The sequence below is a fragment of the Melanerpes formicivorus genome, unplaced genomic scaffold, assembly GCF_026170545.1.
Source record: "Melanerpes formicivorus ecotype bairdi unplaced genomic scaffold, bMelFor1.0.p_v2 SCAF_25, whole genome shotgun sequence".
Taxonomy (NCBI): Eukaryota; Metazoa; Chordata; class Aves; order Piciformes; family Picidae; genus Melanerpes; species Melanerpes formicivorus.
In genome coordinates this window covers 6,975,298-6,994,242 of record NW_027142377.1, presented here as the reverse complement: position 1 = coordinate 6,994,242, position 18,945 = coordinate 6,975,298, and the positions used below count along the sequence as shown (strand labels likewise).

Here is an 18,945-nt window from a genome sequence, read left to right as displayed (position 1 = left end):
AAACACAACACCCACCTGCAATATAACACACCTGGCAGTACACACCTTCTCAGGAGGGGGACTCAGACCTTTCACATTGCTCCACACTAAAAAGGGAAAAGCCCCAAACAACTGAGGATAATGCTATTTAAACAGCAGATTCTGACATGGAGGTTTTGATGGTGATCAGTAGCACCTCCACTCTAAGAAGGGTAAGATCTTCCCTTCAGCCTCAATGGCTGCTGCAAAGAAAGCAGTAAGAGAGCTGGCAGCTGTGAGCTTACACGGGAGTTTCCTTCCTGAGCCACCGCTAGAGGTTAGCTAAGCCACGAAGCTGCAGCATTCACTCTTGCCAGTCTTATTCCCAATTCTGCTGAGCTCTTCCTGGTTCCGCAGAGGCTACAGTTGTAGCGTGGAGCCCTGCTGAGCTCCATGTGCAAAGAGCATTGCTGTGGTGGGGGATATATGCACTCATTTCCCCTGGCACTGCACTGCCTGCCACTCTGCTGGCCTAAGAAACAGTGGGACTCTCCCTAAAATCTCTGTCCTCAACCAAAAACACCCTTTGCTCCAGCACCCAATTTGTTTCTCTCATATCTGATGTGAACAAACTCTTCCTGGATTGACACAGTCCTTACAGCCAGGCAGCACAATGCTCCCAGTGTGGCACATTTTAGGGCAGAACAAAAGCTGGTTGCATGGGCCTGGGTTGCTAGTTCTGTGCCCTTTGGGTCCTTTCCCAGACTTTACTGAATCTGCCTCCTTTGTAGTGGTAGTGGCAGTTATGAATTTAAGAAAGATAGCAGGTCTAGCAGATATGGGGACTATTTCTACCCTGTGGCTTCCTGAAGCCACACACACGCCACTTCAAGAAATCCCATACAAATGGCTGCTTCAGTAACCTGTATGCAGCAGTAGCCCTGGAGATGGCACATGACAAAACAAATCCGTCTACTTCAGCCTTAGCAGAGCATCCAAGTGCACAGCAAAGCCAAGACAAACACAGCACTGCTCTCTACTGTAAACCTACATGGTTTGAAAATCTCCATTGTTGCTCTGTCCCAGAAAGTGATTCATCCTTCCTGCAGGGCTCTGACTTGCCTCCACGTTTCGCAACACTGCCTGGCTTTATAACGTCGCGGTCACACGCAGGACCTCCTAGCAGAGTTCTCAGCTTCTCGTGAGCAAGAAGGCACCGGCTAATCCTTAGGATGATTTTCTTCTTGCAGCACTTCTTGCCAGCCATAGACTTATTCCTTGCAATGACCCTTTTCTGCCTCCTTTATGCCTTTGTATGTGTTTCCATTGCATTTTTGATCTGCTTCATTATAATCTTCTCCTTCAGCATTGTGGAGAGGAATACTGATGTCAAAGGGAGAGCGATTGTAATTCTCGTGTCCAACAGCTCCATTGGGAGGATGCTTGCAAGGAACCTGGATAAAGCAGGTTTCAGGGTGTCTGCTGCACACTGGCCTCCTCGAGCGGAGGGCACAACTACAGAAGAAGAGTGTTCTTCAAGTATGGAGGTAGCCCAGCTCCGCATGAGTGAAGATGAGTATCAGAAGACAATGAAAACCTTCATAGAAAGCCACTTATCCCTAAAAGGTAATTTTTAGGACAAACTTGTGGTTTGTGCATACAGCAGAACTCAAAATGCACAGGATTGTGAGATGGCTGTGGTTCGTTGGCAAAGGAGGGAAGCAAGAGTGCTTTAAGAGGTGGGTTATAACAATAACTGCATTACATTTTGTTGTGCAAAACAAAAATGTTGCTTTTTCCAGGGGAAAGAGCCTGCTGTTGTGGCTGTGAAAGGCCTCAGTAGACCCCAATCTCTGCAGGAGGGCATGGTAGGCCGAGGAACAAGGGGGAAGAAGGTCCCAGCAAAACACAGAGGGTTGGACTCACCCTGGGGAAAAAAACCACAAGGATGAAGAAGTGGGAGCAGAGAACTGGGCAGTGACCTGACATGAAGGAAATGTGTCTGATTTTTAACCTCTTCTAGATTAAAAAACCTGAGGTCCCTCCTGGCTTCTTGCCTGCTGTGACATTCATAAGGGACAGTCAGGGCAGAGTTTTGACTGGAAGGTTGGGACTGTCTCTCTGAACCACACTGCTGTCATCTCTGCAGGAATATGGAACTGAAAGCAACCTGCAGAGCACACCTGGGATAGCATGAGGCAAGTGCCCTACTGAGGGGATGGCTGTAAGCACTTCTGCTGGGGAGACTCTCCAGTTCTTTCTAGGTGCAAGCACCAGTGGGCAGGCTGGCTTACATCCTGGCTGAATTAACTCTGATATCCCGAAGTCTCTGTCCTCACAGCCATAATTTTACACCTCTTGGGAGTGATGGAAGATTCTGCCTCAGCCATCAGGGCTGTAATCTCAGGGCCCACAGGGCTAGAAGGTTACAAGAAAAGAGGCCAAGCATTTCCTCCATTGGGAAACTACCTAAGGTACATCCGAGCAGCAAAGCTTTTTCACTACTTCCCTGTACTGTCTCCTCCTTTCTCCAGCTCCACCATCCCTCTCCTCCTTACTCTTCCCCCTGTGGTTTCTCTGAAGCTCCCTTTGAGGTGTCCCTAAGATGGCCTCTTATGATGAACCGAGATCTCTGAGAACATCCATACCTCATCATGTCAAAAAATGAGACCCTTGTCATTGCTGCCCAGCACTGAAAGTTTTCTTTGTGCTCCCAGGCTATGCAGAGGAAGGGCATTTTGGAAGTCAGAACACATACCAGGAAGCCTTCTCTACTGCAGACACTCTTCAGAAAGTCAGAAGGGAGCTGCAGCAAATACCTGCTGCTAGCTGCAGCTATCCAATGGCACAGGTTATCTCACACTGCTTTTCTCCTCAGAAGCATTCAGCAGACCAGGAGTGCCTGTGGTCAGGCCTAGGGCTCATCTCCTCATCACTAGCAGCCTGCAGGCTCCTGGAACAGGTGCCCTGTACACTGACAGAGGATTTCAGACCAAACACTCAGCTGCCTGTATGAGCATTTAGGCAAATTTCCACTAGTAAAATTACTCTGGTAAAAGTTGCCTGCATAGACAAGGCCTGGAAGCTCACAGATCTGAGCATCAGCATGCTCCTGCCCTGGAAATGCACAACAGCAACTTTCTTAACCAGTAAAGCTCCATGGGAGCTGGCAAGTTTTATGGGCCTGTGGTGTTTTAATCTGGCCCAGTCATATCTGTCTTTCTTGCTTTTGAATACTTTGATCACTGTGCTAGGTGAGGGCTTTTGCAGGTCTGCTTGGATTTGGTGGTTTGGGTTTTTTTTTTGACAGGCTACTCTGCTGCAGGATCTGTGAGGTTTTACACTGAGATCTCCTGCATAGTATTCACATCACAGATGCAGATGTTAAAATGTGTTTCCCAAGCACTGACCCAGTTGCATGGTAGATCAAAGAACTGTGTCAGGATGGGGGGGAAAGAAACAGAACTAAAAGAAACCTCATAGTTTTCTCAGATTTACTTGTTAACTGTTTCAGTTGAGTGCTGGTATTTATTCTTCAAGATTTGCTGCAATATTTCTGGCATGGCTGGGTGGACATGAACACATGCCACCATCTGACTGACAGTAAAACAATTTACACCAAATCAAAAGACTACATTGGTGGGTCCTGACATTCAACATATGGCTTGGTCCGTGGGATCTGGACAATGAGAGGAGGAGAGAGTTTGTGCTGTAGGGTCAAGCCATGGCAGAAGCATTATACAACTTTCTCCATTTAAAAGTACCCTCTAAATGTATGCAATTTTTGTTCCCAGAGAAAGGAACTTCTGGGCTTGATTTTATGATTTATTTTTTAAAACAAATTGTCCATGGGAAGTTTTTACCATTATGTCTTTGCTAGTGTAATTAAAAAGACACTTGTTTGATATAAACACAGCTTTTGAAATGCATCCTAGGTGCCTTTTGAGGTAATACAATCCCCAGGTCATGTTTTCTAGAATGAAAAGACCTATGACAAGTAAAACTGTCTGTATTTTTATTCTACTCTGGGCCCAGAGAACCAAATTTTCAGGTAGGAGAACAGCTTTATTTTGTGGTGGCAGTAAAACTAAAGAAAGTTCTATTAAATCTAAAGAGATTGTAACACAAAGATACAGTCAGCCCCCTTCCAAATCCACGGTATGTTTTCTGATAACATGCTTCATAAAGAGTTTTGGGGTTTTCTGACTTTTAGCTTTTGGTGCCTTTAGGTCAGATGTTTAAACTTTCTATGTGACCAGGAGGTCAAAGAGATAGGGAGGGAAAGGAGAGAGGAGTCTTACTTGCTTCCCCACAGTGGCTGAGCTTGTAATATCAAATACTGCAAGAGATGTTGGCATTGTGTCTGAGTCCTCTTGGATTGAGCTGCTTGAGAAATTGCTGTGCTCCGTTGCTCTTTGGGCACACTGCCTGGAAATGCCAACAATTGCTCCATGATTTTCAGGATTGACTGTAGGGAGGGTGGAGCAGTGTAAGGAGGGGAAAATGTGAAGATAGGCAAGACCCAACAGACAGGAACGTGACCTGACTCAAGAAGAGTTCAAACAACCAGAGCACTTTGATTAACTGCTGTAGACTCCACTGATGTAGTACCTTGAAGTTCACCTAATCACATATGCAAGACAACACTCATGAGGCTAAGTAAAAAGAGTATTTTCTGCATCATGCCCAAAGACAGGCTGCCTCTGGTTTTGACAATAAGAGCAAGCCCCACAAGGCTGACAGGTGACCTCACCCTGCCCACCTGCACAGAGGTCAGCTCCCTGGACAAGACAGAGCAGAGAAACCAGTGTTTTGCATGTACTCTCAGCCTTTCTCACGGGTTAGAAGATTATGCAAGCATTCAAGCTGGGGCTTTTCTTGTTTGTTTGTTTTTTTTTCTTTTCTTTAGCTGCATCCAAAACACTTCTAGTGTCTTGAGAGATTCTGTTTTCTCCTTCTGATGTCTTTAGTGTCCCTCAGGTCTTTCTGTATTCCATACTGAGCTTGGCCAAACTTTATCACATCCGTGGGTCTGTAGAGCAGTACTGAAGTGCATAGAGCAGCCATGACAGCAGAGCACTTTTGGGAGACCTACTACCCTGCCATCCTACCCTTATTCCAGGGGCCAAAGTTGGTTTCCCACTACCCTGTCATGTTTTTCTGCGTTCTTTCTTTCTGACTCCTTGCCATGTTTCATACTCTGCTACTACTCATCATTCATTCCAGTTGTTTCTACCTGCATTCTCTTTCCTTGTTCTTCCATTAGTCTGGGCTGCCTCAGTTTTCTGCAGGGAAGATAATCAGTGAGCAGTGCCTCTGGCTGTACAGCACAGCCTCCCTCTGCTCATTCAGATCTCTGCCATGTTGAAGTTGCTTGCAAGATTCCTGCTGATTTTTGTCAGGGTCAGAATTTAATTTCTTATACCCAAAACTCAGCTAAGATATGACCACTGCTGGATTTTTTGGTACTTTATCAGCTTCCCTCTGTCCTTATCTGTTAAACAGGAAGGATAATACCTTTTTCACAAGTAGAGAAATAACTGATGCAAATTAATAATGTTAATTCCCAAATAATATTAGGTCTCCTGTCTGAAAGAATTCCTCATCCTGCACATCACTATGGTGTTTCAAACCAGTGGGAAGAACTTGTTCTTGAACCTTGCTCTGGGAACTCCAAAGTGCCTGGAGAAAGTTCCCATGCTGATGTCTAGAACAGTGGGAAACAAAAGGCTGTCATCGTTGGCCATGCCATGATGCAGCTGGTGGGGTGACTCTCATAGCTTCTTTCTAAGTTCAGGCAAGTTCACCTGGGTCATTCGATCACTTTAATCCAGATGATTACTTTCTTCTGCTCATCCTGAGGCACTCATGCAATCTCTTCTTTGAGTAGAGCTGTGAGGGCAGTCACACCAACTGTGACAAGTACAGCTAATCCTGGGCAAGGAAGGGTGTCCACAGATTCAGCTTCTTGCTCAAGATTGAGATGCTGGCACTATACAGAGAGCTGAAGTACAACAAGACTTTTAGCAGCACCATGGCTTCTTGGACAGTCTCCACCTCTTCTAAAGGTCAGGCTGGTTTTGCAGTTGTTCTGCAGCAGGTAGCTATGGTAAATGCAATCCAGTTACTTGCCTTGTACCTCTCCTTCTACATCCATCTGCTTTGGTTAGTCATACAGTTTTAGTCCATAGCACTCTTGTGACAGAGATCCAGAAAGCAAGAGCCTATGTTTGGCCTGAACAGGAGGAAGACATTTGAACCACACCCTTGTGCAGTAGACATACTGCAGACATTCTTCTGCTTCTTAAGGATGTCAGTGTGGTCAGTCAAGTTATTTTATTAGAAGGTAACCCTTCCTCACTCACTTTTCCATGCTATGCTTACCTTAAGATAAAAGCCTAGGCCATGCAGTCATTGCTAAACTCACCACAGAGGGAAAGTTTAGCATTCTTCAGCTGTAGTATTGCTTTGTGTGTGATAAGAGCAAAGAAGAGAAACAACTACCTGCCATTTCCACTCACTTCAGAGATGGATTGAACAGATGCAATAATCATTGACTGCAATAAACTACAAGGGAGTAGGAATTATGAATGAATAAAGCAAACAAAATCATACACTCATGCAATTTTAAAGAGTACTGCATTATTTAACTTCACTCAGCCCAACAACTGCCAGCCACCTTGGATAAATCAGGCCATTCTGCAGGCTGCAAATAACCATGCTTGGACTTATGAGTCAAATGATTAATTTTTGTAGCTATACTTTTGTGCCTTTAATATGGGTTATCCAGAAGTCTTTCAAAAAGTGGCTTGCAACTATATTGCCTTCTTACCTCCTGGGGATTTATCAAAACTAGAGAAGCACTTTGATACAGCAGCCATCAGGGCTGTGAAATAGCCGAGAGAGGGAAAACCAATCTTGTTCTGGAACCATAGATTGGGAGGAGTTAGTTCAGGATGAAGAGAGGCTTCCCATTCAAAGCTTTTGTTCAAAATAAGAATCTATGCATCATCTCTAGTTGATGTGATCTTTTTCTGGACATTTAATGGGAGGCCAGTTTTCACTTCCTTGAAGCACTTTTGTAATTGTCTTGTTTCAACAGACAACCTTTCTGCCAAAAGCCTGGATGTACACACAAGCCTGCACAATTAAGGAGTTACACAACACTTCTCCTCCATTCCTGTCTTTGCTCATCACCAGCGGGCAAAGCCTGTTCGGGTTCAAATTTCCATCCCCCACATAACACTGCTGCTGCTGACACTTGCCTGCTGTTGCCAGATGGAGGGGAAGGCTGCAAGCTGGGAGGGGCTGGCACTTCAGATCTTGGACTCTGTGTGATCGTGGTTTTTAATTGTGATAGGGATCAGTTTGGTCAGCTAGCCTGACCTGTATATAACAGGCCAGAGAACTTCATTAGGGTTTCAAAAGAACAAAGCAGGCAACCAACTGTGCAGAAATACATTAGGCAGGGAAAGCAGGAGCTGAGCTGTGAACAGCAACTTCTCTGGTTGTAAAACGTGAAAAGTACCTAGGGCTGCACTGTGCATTTCAGTGCTTTATCTGCTGGGTGTTGGCTGGAGGGTTTCTGTTTGAAATCCAAGTTCTTTAAGCAAGAATTAAAAATGCACATTGGTCTGCTGTATATTGAAAAGTGGGTTATTTTATTAGCATTCATTCAGGACATGTTGCCATGCTCACCACTAGTATCAGCCACACAGATTATTATGGAAAGAGGGGGAGGTGAAATAACCACATACTGCTATCGCCACTTATAGCTTTCTTCCAGATCTTATGTTTGCAGACAACACAAACAGAAATGAATCATTCCTCAAAAAGAAACCAAACCAGGTGTAAGTTGGATACTTACACTGGTTCCGAAATTCTGCTGGAAGCCTTTCTTAACATCCTAAAGCAATAGCCTTCTCACACTGTCCCCATGTAGCTCATATGAATTTTACTCCCATGGTGTAAGTTTGTCTTACAACAAATCCCAGACATGAGTTTCATTTCCAAGCTTCATCAATCATTAAACCACACAAGACTGAAGAGTATTTTTAGTGATCACCAGGAAGATATCTATATTTATCTATATTTATCTATATTTATCTATATTTATCTATATTTATCTATATTTATCTATATTTATCTATATTTATGGCATGTCATTCTTGAAACAAACAATCAGCACATTTTCATGCAATAGGGATTAAGGTAAAATAAACCCAAAACTATCTGGGGAACTATTTATTTGTCACTCATGCATAATGTCCAGCTAACCTCTGATTCTGTGAGCCACTGGAAATACCCACAGATACAACATAACCTTTACACCAATTTCAGAGTGTTTCAAACTAGAGCTTAACTTTGTACCAGTTTAGAAACACTGCCTTTCAGTGAGCAGAGTTGGACAGATTTGGAAAATAGCAAGACTACAGTTTGAAGAGTTCGACAGATTTCTTTATCCCTTCAAAATAATGCAATTTGTCAGAACAGGTATTTGGAGCATGGGTGCACTTGTATTTTGTATACTTCATGCCTCACCTCAAACCTTCAGGGAAGTTTTTCAAAGGGAAGTTTTTCAGAGGGCAGTTTAGACAGGGAAAGGGAACCAAGTGAAAAGAAAAAAAAAGTGTTCTGTAACACTGACTTCCCATGCTAACACTGTTTGGAGACAGAAATCTTCTGAGCTGTTCTAAGAAATTTGCTCTAAAACCTAATCTAAATTATGTAGTAAGACTGAACATACATAAAATTTGATACGTCTGTGTATGATAATTAAACACTTCCTTGATACATATGAATAAATTATCTGTTTTATTACAGAACTCCTGAGTAGGTTATTTATTTATCTTTAATCTACTCTTTTGAAAATTCCTATCCAACTGACAAACTGTTTCCCCAACACCTATCATGTAACTCCCAGGTATGACTGAACAATTGCTGTGGCATTTTTGGTAGGAAGAGGTGGGCAGGAACAAACTCTTCTAAAGAGTTTCCCTTGCTGCAGGACAGAGGTCCTGGCTGGCCCAAGTTCACCTCAGCCCCAGGAGCTTCACTGTGGCAATAAATTGTTCCTCTGGTTTCCCATGGAGGCTCTGGGAGGAAATGTCTGGCATGTACAGCCTGTGGTACCAAAGCTCTCAAAAATTCCCAGCACAGAGAGGAATTTCACCCCATGATAGGCTGGCTTAATAATACTTTCTTCACAAAAATTGCACCATTTTAGACCAGGCAACAATCTGACAGAGGTTTGAAAGTCAACCAGTTTTTCAGGTCTATTGAATTACAAATGCATGTGGTGCAAAACTCTTACATTTGATGCTTTGTTGTGGCTAGTCAAATGATTTCTTACGATGTTATTGTCCAGAAAATAGATCCTTCCTTCTGTTCTTGGGTGGTTTTCCCTAGTTTCTGAGACTACATTTATTATTCTTAAGTATTCATTGCTCTGGTTTGGTCAAATAATCTGATAGATGTTAAGTTCCATTCTGCCTTGTCCTAAAAGTTGGAAACACCCCACACAAGTCATTTGACCCTTGGAGCTGTTCTGAAATATAAAAGCCTCTGCAAATCTATCTGTATTTGAACAGCCCTTTTACTGTAAAAGCCCAAGTGCCTGTTCTCCATCACAGACTTATTTTTTCTACTCCCATTTTAAGTGGTAATAATTAAATCAATTGAGATGTCACCAGTCAACCTAAAATTCCTTTCAGGTTACTTGCCTTCCACTCCCTTCCTCTGGCATGGTGGGTTGAACATTCCAACCCCCCCCAAAATTAAATTTTGCCAGACCAGCTCAGTTGGAAGAAAATGAAGCTGTATTTACAAGCAAAACTACAATCTACAATGAAAAACAATGAATATGTACAAAATATACAGTATTTAAGGGTATTTACAATTGATAAACAGCACAAGCACCCCCGTGGCCAAGACCAGGGGAGCTGCAACAGCTTCTCCCTCCCTCTCTCCTTCTTTACCCTCCTGTACACAAAGGGACAAGATAAAAGAACAGAAAGTTATTTTGTTAGGATACTCAACCAAAACAAAGAACACAGCCAAAGTCAAGCAGAAGCAAGTAAGTCTCTCCCAGAGGGAAGAAGCAAGAAGATAGAAAGGTTGTTTTGTACAAACAGTTTACGTCTGTTATCGTTCCAATGGGATTGTTTAGAACTATCATTACTTTCCTTTTTACACCCAATGGTGATCTATTTACATTCTATCACTTTCTGTTCAAGAGCTGTGAAAAAATTTTAAAGGCATAGCCTAAAACTACCACACTCTGGCTACCTTTGTATATATTAAAAATGCATTTGCTCTCTTTTCTTGCTCAAAACTCACACAGAATGGGGAGAGCTTTTAGTCCTCATCAGAGATTCAAATTTCCATTCTGCCTTCAGTTTTGTGGAGACCATGTTTTCCAATAAGTAAACACAGTGATGGAAAGGTCTGGAGCAGTTTCAATAACCACATGTAGACTGTTGACTAATTTACCAGGCAGCAAACCATAAAGGTGCCCTGTGTATCCAACCATTCAAGAAAAGCAGACTTGAGTCATGTTTATATGAAGTTCAGGAAAGCAAAATACAAGCAGATATATGAGACTGAATTACAGCCTTAAAAAATAATGATATCAAGATACAACAGAAGCAAGGTCCTCAAATCTTTGGATACCACAAAGAGAGGTGATAAAGGGAGTGCTACACTCATGCATTTTCTCCTTGAATCTCTTTTAGATGTCTCTAGCAGATTTTCTAATTCATGCCACCAGCTCCAGGGCACAGGCCATGTCTGTCTGTGTCAATCATGTGGAATCATGCTGTCTGGTGCAAAACAAGTCAATGCATCAACTCTGCAACTAAAACATAGGAGCAGGTAAAAGGAAAGTTTAATATTCACTACTGTTTCCTGAGACGTGGAGAGGCAAAGTGCTGAAGCAGAAAAGACTGGGGACAAGGAGAGTCTTTCTGCCCACTCCAGAGGGATGTGCCACATTCCACGGTTACCCAAGCATAGTTACAATACATCTGGCACTACACTTGATTAATCACACAGGACAAATGCTATATATGATAAATATCTGATATATGGGAATGACATAAGGAGTTAATCCATGGAACAGACAGTTTGGTCTGTTCACATCTAGGATCGATGTGAATCAAAGTTGCAGTTCAAGTCACTTTTTCTCTAGGTCAGCATTACAGATGTGAACAGACAGATAAGAGGAGCCAAGCACTACCCATGGTGCCTTCTGTTATAGCTCTCTGCCAACATGGCCCAGAGAAGGATGATTCTTGGCCAGAAAAAAATAACCCAGAGCTTTTCTTGGGCTCTTTCTGAAACACAAAGGGGATACTGTCCTTAACACCCCATTCCATATTTCTTTCTCTAAAGCAAGGCAAATAATTTCTTTCCTAGAATCATAGAATGGTAGGGATTGGAAGGGACATCTGGAGATCATCAAGGCCAACCCTCCTGCCAAAGCAGGGTCACCTAGGGCAGGTCACCCAGGAACACATTCAGGTGGATTTTGAAAGTCTCCAGAAGAGGAGACTCCATGATCTCCCTGGTCAGCTTGACCCAGGTTTAAAGGAAATATGGTCCCTTAAGCAGACACTGCATTGTTACAGGTGAGAGCCCTTTGGCATGCTGTTTTGAAGCTAAGTAAGCAAACAGATAAAACTGCTCTGTCTAAGATAATTCACTACACCACAAAGAGGCCCTAGTTCTGATCCGTTTGCCCTACCAAGTAGAAAACTTTTAAACCTGAATTATTCCTGTATGGTATTTGGCTGCAGTGGATTGCAATTATGAAACAAGTAAGTGCTTTGAACAGAACAAGTCCCAGCCAGTGATAGTTTCTAATAAATGCCATTTAATTTTTCCTTAAGAGTATTGATTGGAAAATACTTTGCTGGCTTTTCCAGTAAGAAAAGTAAGTGACTAACATTTGCCAAATCATAAAATTGATTTGACCTTCTGCAAATAATCTGACATCATGGCGTGCTGCTGAGCCTTTTGCACTGCACCAGGCTGTTCATACAGCAGGGCTGTCTCCTAGTTACAGTATAACTAAGGTTGGAAGAGACCCCGAGGATCATCAAGTCCAACCTATAAGCACAGACCCCATGACTAGACCATGGCACCAAGTGCCACGTCCAATCCCCTCTTGAACGCCTTCAGGGACGGTGACTCAACCACCTCCCTGGGCAACCCGTTCCAATGATGAATGACTCGCTCGGTGAAGAACTTTCTCCTCACCTCAAGTCTAAACCTCCCCTGGCACAGCTTGAGACTGTGTCCCCTTGTTCTGGTGCTGGTTGCCTGGGAGAAGAGACCAACCCCCTCCCGGCTACAACCACCTTTCAGGTAGTTGTAGAGGGCAATGAGGTCTCCCCTGAGCCTTCTCTTCTCCAGGCTAAACAATCCCAGCTCCCTCAGCCTCTCCTCATAGGGCTTGTGTTATTCTGTATGGCCTATTTGTAGAACTGACTGAAAGACTTCCAAGAGTTTCATAAAAATAAATTTGAGCAACTGATTTTAAAAAAAACCCCAAACATTTTAAATTCCCATGGAATATGTAAAGGCAAATGTCAGTGGGTGCAGGGAGGAATAGCAGTCTTTTGACCAGTTCTGTATCTAATGTAAGCTTTGCAAACTATGTCTTGCCTCTTTCCCAGTGCAGATTGCTGCTACAGAGCTCAGTACCTTCAAGTTTTCAATTGGAACTAGTTCTAGTGGCAATATTTCATCTGTGCTTGCTATGTCTCCAGAGAAACATCATACTGCAATACAAGAATGAGCTTTACAAGTTAACATAGTTCATATGCTGTTAATTTGGCAGGCATGTATGGGCTAATGAGGAAGCCATCAGTCCTGATATGGGAAGAAGAGGAATCAGATGCATATAGGTTACCCAAAAGGAAAACCTCTTGTAAATGGAAGAAGGTTTTCAACACTCCAGGTAGGAACATCTCATAGCAGTCAAGTACAATTGAATCTAAATAATTTCCCAGACAGTGTTTAGACAGGGGTGAAAATGTCTTTAAAATGTTTTAGCCAGGGAGGTTTCTTTCTTAACATGGTTTTCAAAACTTCAAAACCAAAGTCATTGTTCATGGCCACTCCTCACCATGGCTGGCTGACAGCTTAAAATGTTTTCAAAGTTGTTGGCTAATATTCTGGAAAGCTCTTTGCTCCCAGGCTGAGCTTGTCATTTAAACTACCTAGGTAGTACTGAGCCAACATGTGCAGAATCAGCTCTACAAAGCCGCCACTGTCCCAGGGATCACCTGAGCTCCCTCCTGCTGGTGCAGAAAAAGTAGAACTGCACAGTTATCAACAGCAAAACACAATTCAGTAGCTGGCAGCACTGAGCCTTTATCAGATAGCAGCAATCTGGCCAGCAGAAGCAGGGAGGTCATTCTGCCCCTGTACACTGTACTGGTTAAGCCACAGCTTGAGTACTGTGTCCAGTTCTGGGCCCCTCAGTTTAGGAAAGATGTTGAGTTGCTGGAATGTGTCCAGAGAAGGGCAACAAGACGGTGAGGGGTTTGGAGCACAAGCCCTATGAGGAGAGGCTGAGGGAGCTGGGGTTGCTTAGCCTGGAGAAGAGGAGGCTCAGGGGAGGCCTTATTGCTGTCTACAACTGCCTGAAGGGAGGTTGTAGCCAGGTGGGGTTGGTCTCTTTTTCCCAGGCAACCAGCACCAGAACAAGAGGACACAGTCTCAAGCTGTGCCAGGGGAGGTTTAGGCTGGATGGTAGGAAGAAATTCTTCACAGAAAGAGTGATTGGCCATTGGAATGAGCTGCCCAGGGAGGTGGTGGAGTCACCATCACTGGAAGTGTTTAAGAAGAGACTGGATGAGATGTTTGGTGCCATGGTTTAGTTGATTAGATGGTGTTGGGTGATGGGTTGGACTTGATCATCTCGAAGGTCTTTTCCAACCTGGTCTATTCTATTCTATTCTATTCTATTCTATTCTATTCTATTCTATTCTATTCTATTCTATTCTATTCTATTCTATTCTATTCTATTCCCATTCTCCTTCTGGTTAGCTCTTCAGACAGAAGCTATGGCTTCTTTAGCATTCACTGAAAGAGGCTTGTTGTCATGTTCATTTAGAGTTACTAATTTACATTTGTTTGCCTTACAAACAATATTATTTAGTTGCATGCTAAGTCTCCTCTGCAAGACTTGCCACTGTTTGACAGTGCTCCTCAGGCTTGTTGAGAGCTTTGATGCAGAAAGCAGGCTCTGGCCTCAGGGAGGTGGTGACTCTGGCTGCAGAGTCCCATGACACTTTCTTACTAGAGGGAAGAATGACAAAACCAGCTGTAAGAATAGGCAGTTAAGCTCTCCTTCATAAAAGAGCAGCAAGAGTGGGTATATTCTCCTCTTCAAGGTGATATTCATTAGATATGGAATATATTACAATAGCAGATGGATAAATAACCAAGAACTCTGTCACCTAACTCCCTGAATCACAAGCTCTCCACAACTTTCAGCCAGCTAGCATTCAGGTGACTTAGCATTCCTGGTCACCCTGCTAACCACCTGCTGCTGGCTACCCTTTCTTGGTTCTCATTTGAGGCATGCTCATTCACATAGTGTGGAGGGAACTCTGTTCAGCTCATGAGTGGGCTCCTTCCCCACCCAAGCCCTCCTCCAGAGTGGGAAGGGTGCCTGGGGTAGGAGTGGGATGGGGGAGCTGTGCCCCCACATTGCTTGGATTTGCAGGTTTTGTTTGTTGACAGATTTCAATATGTTCTCTTTTGCTGTAATTCTCTTTGAATTACTGGATGAAATAGTATTACTTTTCTTTTTTTGCAGCTCTCTGTGTTGCAGTCCTTTTTTGCCCAGTGAACTGTGCCTTGACTTTCCTGAGGAAAAGAAGCTTATTTCAACTTGTGCCTCTGCTGAAGTCCAGAAACTGAGAGGCGAGACAGTGTGCTCACAGCTTAGCTACACACACCTGACAGAGCTAACCAGCATCTTCTACAATGGCAGCTCTCACCTCTGCTGAGATAAGAAAGGATGACCTACCCAGTAGGAAGGGGTCCAGCACTCTTGACATCTGAAGGGCATTGCCTTTCTGCACCAGTCTACTGCTGGGGATTCCATCCTGGGGCACAGCCACATGTAACCAGCTGCCTGAGGGGTGAAATCAAACCAAATCTGGCTTATGTTCCCTTAACTAGTCAATGCTGTCCTATACTGTCCTAAACAGCTGTAGAACTACAACTGTCAACACTAGTACTTGTTCATATACATAGAAATGTACATTAAATACCTAAAAAATACTGGTACAAAACCTTTTGCAGGGTCTGTCACTGGCTTCAGTAACAATGAAAAACAGCAGATAAGGACAGAAAGTTTCTCCTGAATCATGAGACAGGTCTCCAAATCTGTGAGGAAGAGAACACCAAGGCACTGAAATGTTGGGTTGTACAGTACAGTGAGTTGTACACACTGGGAAATGCACAGAGGAAAAAACCCAAGTGTGTGAAGAAAGGGGAAACAAAGGAAGAACTCTGCTGGGAAGAAAAATTCTAGGGCTTGGTTTTCACTATCTAAAGCCACAACTCAAAACTGTCTGACTGATGATAAGAGGTGTCACCCACCCAAGGAGCTGGATCTGGAGAGTAAAAAGAAAGCTTACAGAATAGCTCCTATAAGACATTAAACCAGCTCAAAACCAAGCCAGACTGAAACCAACCATTTTAATTCTGGAACATCAAAGCACTGGAAGAGAATATGCTAAAGTAGAAAATTCCTCAGTGAAAAGCTCAAGCTTTTAGTCTTTATATTTGGCAAGTTACCATTCATATGAACAATACCAAACACACATGTGTTTCAGAATGTCCCAGGAAAGGCTTCCTTCAGCCAGAAATGCAGTTTGACCCAGAGATGTAAACCCTCTCTGTCTGTAATCCCATTCCCTGCACATAACCTTGTCCAATTTCAGCTGATAACCATTACTTTCTTCTCCAAACTATTGCAGGGGATGCATGTGGGCTGCTACGAGGTTATTGCTTTTCCCACACAGTGACCTTTGCTCAAAAAATGACACCTACTTGATACACAGCAGTATTCATGGTCTGAAATCAGAGACATTTTGTGAGCAAAGCTTGTGCAGACTTCAGTGGAAGTTTTGTTTGCCTGAGGACTTGGGGATGGCTTACATTTGTGTATACAGCTTTCCAATCCATCGGGATACAGAGAACTACTGGTACAAGCATAAAATTATGACTGCCAGGCAATACCACCATGAGATAGATGATAATATAACTGCATTTAAAAGTGTGTTTAACACAAATTAGCTATATCAAACTAACACTGATGTTACAGACTGCTGAAGCTGACTAAGGGATCTGAGTGCCTGGTTGCTTTCAAGTGGGAACAAGGGATTTGAATTCCTTAAATAATTGTGAATGTTTCAACACTGATGCAGAATTTTCAAATAAATAAATAAATAAATTCCTAAATAAAGTGGCTTGCTGTTAAACCCTACAAACCTAGCCAAAATATTTTCCAAACCACCTTTGGGACACATGCTCCTAACTAGATTGCAATTAAAATTAGAGATTTTCAGAAATCCCTGAAAATATTCCAAGCTGTGATGAAAATCTTCAGATAAAAACAATTCCAAATGTTTTACAATAGGTAACTTTGATCCACTTAATAAAAAGTAATTGGGCTGTAAGTCTATTTAAAGCAAATAAACTTTAGCACCAAATCCTGTTCTACAACTCAGAACAGAAGCAACTTATCACCCTCTGAGACCACCAGCACATCAGGGGGATGAAATCAACAACTTTTAGCCAGGATTAACAAATGAGTTTCAAATTAGATATTGTAATTTATTAGTTGCTTTGTGTACTCTCCTTCCCTGTTCCTCTCTGTGCTTTCACATTTAATACTTCTCAGTGCCAAAGCAGAAAATCTCTGGATATCTGTACTGCTGAGAAAGCAAGATTCCCTTTCCATCAATGCCAGATTATTGGCACTGACTTAGTTAAATTAACCTGGATTTATACATCTAGATTAGTGTAAATTAACCTTAGCAGAACCAGAAATCCAGAAGGGATTTCCAGAGGTTGTTTAGTCCATCCACTGAGGACTTGCATAAGTCATTCCTACAAGACGAAGGTCTAGCTTGATTTCAAAGTGTCAGAGATTCACTTTGCTCAGGGCATCTGCTCTAGTCTTTCATATTCCTTTAGAATGAGATTAATTATTAAAATTAAAGTGCTCTGATCCTCCTTTGAAGCAGTTTAGCCCACAGCTTCTTGTGTTAATTGCCTGGATTAGGAAAATCAAAACATTCTCCTCTTCTCTTACAGCTGCTGATAATGTTGATAATGTTTTGGAAGAGATTTAGTCTCCTCCTTAGTCTCCCGCTCTTCAGGATAAACCTCCCCTCCTCAGATCCAGCAGATCAAGTCTTCTAGACCGTTCATCAGTTTTACTGCTTTCCTTTTCATACTCAGCTGTTGTCCAACTTAGTCTTGAACAACATTGTTCAAAACTTACAGGCTTAGAGCTAGCTGCAAGGATTATGTCACTTGCCTACTGGCAATAGTCCTGCTCAGAATTAGATGTGCCTTTTCTGCAACAGAATGGCATTGTTCATTCACAATCAACTCATGAGCCATCAAAATATTTCATCCTTATTCATAAATCAACTATACATGTAATTGTTCCCCACCCTGTTGTAACTATATAATAACCTATACTAAGAACTTACTACAATATATAAATCTATATTCAGCAGAAGCACAATACCATCTGAATTACAAACTGGTTTGGGTTTTTTACCACCTTTAGCTTGCAGTGATCACACTGAACTCTAATCCTGCTCAGCATGCTTACAGGCTCTTCCAACATGGTGTGAGAAGCAAATTTCAATTGCATACCCTCTTTTCCATCAGCCAGACCGCCTATGGAAAGGCAAGGCACACACACAGCCCAGCCTTTTCGGAACCTTCCTCAAAACCACCCTTCTTTCAGTTTCCCAACCAGTTTTGCACCTAAGTATTTTCACCCATGCCATCCTTATAAGAGCACATGTCAAATAGCTTCAAAATTCAAGCTAGGCTTTTGCCCTATTTTAGTAGGAACTCATTTTCTTCTAGGTGCTCCCAGATTGTTTGGTTATGTGTTCCAGTGTTTTTCCAGGAACTAAAGCTGAACTGACAGGTCTATAAGCTGTTTGTTAGCACCACTTTTGTACCCATGAGCTCAAACCTGCACACCGTACTGCTGGGCTCTGTTCCAACAGACCACTTTGGCACATATTTAATTGCAAGAGTGAGAGACATCTGTGGCTGCAGGGGGGATGAATCACATACTTAATGGGACACGTGTGCTTTGATGTTTTGCTACTTCCTAAGAATGGATACATTTAAAAAGAAAACCAAAACCCCAACAACAAAGAAAAAACCCAACAAAAATGCCAACACAAAAGCCAACAGAGCAAACACAAGCAAAACAAAGATGTGTTTCTATACAGTGATTATGACTTTAAGGATGCAAATGCTAACAAATATGAGACATCAGTGTCCATGGACAAGTGGAAATTAGGAATTGTTCTCCTCTGCTTTGTTATCTAGTTTTGCTAGTTCTTTCTAAAATCTCCCTTATCTTAACACCTGTAACATTATGGCTCCAGTAAGTTCTTCAGGCTCATTAGTCCTTTCTTCTAGAGAGTTAATGAGCTGATTTAATGTCACTTTGTCACAAATTGTTTGTAGCAGCTTTCTGCACGTTTCAAGTGTATTTTTATGCTTCTGAAAAATTGAACACTGATAGCTCTACAGAGCAAGACTAATCCCACTCCTAGATCAACTCTGCCCAGATGAGTTCAAACCAACAAAGCTCTTAAGCCTACACTTCATCTCCCAACTTCAGGACTACCTGTAGCAGTATTTCTGGAAAAAGCAGCACACTGAAAATGGTGAAATGTAAGATTGGGTCAGCACACAAGG

At 42.6% G+C, this 18,945-nt stretch overlaps 2 protein-coding genes across 3 annotated transcripts in view; one reads left to right on the top strand and one right to left on the bottom strand.

The window, feature by feature from the left end:
- The window catches only part of PAK5 (p21 (RAC1) activated kinase 5), a 148,489-nt gene that overhangs the window by 103,328 nt on the left and 26,216 nt on the right, over nt 1-18,945 (bottom strand). The gene's annotated exons all lie outside the window — the stretch shown is intronic.
- Nucleotides 1,155-16,492, top strand: LOC137448556 (estradiol 17-beta-dehydrogenase 2-like). The gene is made up of 3 exons (XM_068153180.1): nt 1,155-1,584; nt 12,800-12,919; nt 14,789-16,492. The coding sequence occupies exons 1-3, from the start codon at nt 1,191-1,193 to the stop codon at nt 14,890-14,892; spliced, it is 618 nt and encodes a 205-aa protein (XP_068009281.1). The 5' UTR covers nt 1,155-1,190; the 3' UTR covers nt 14,893-16,492.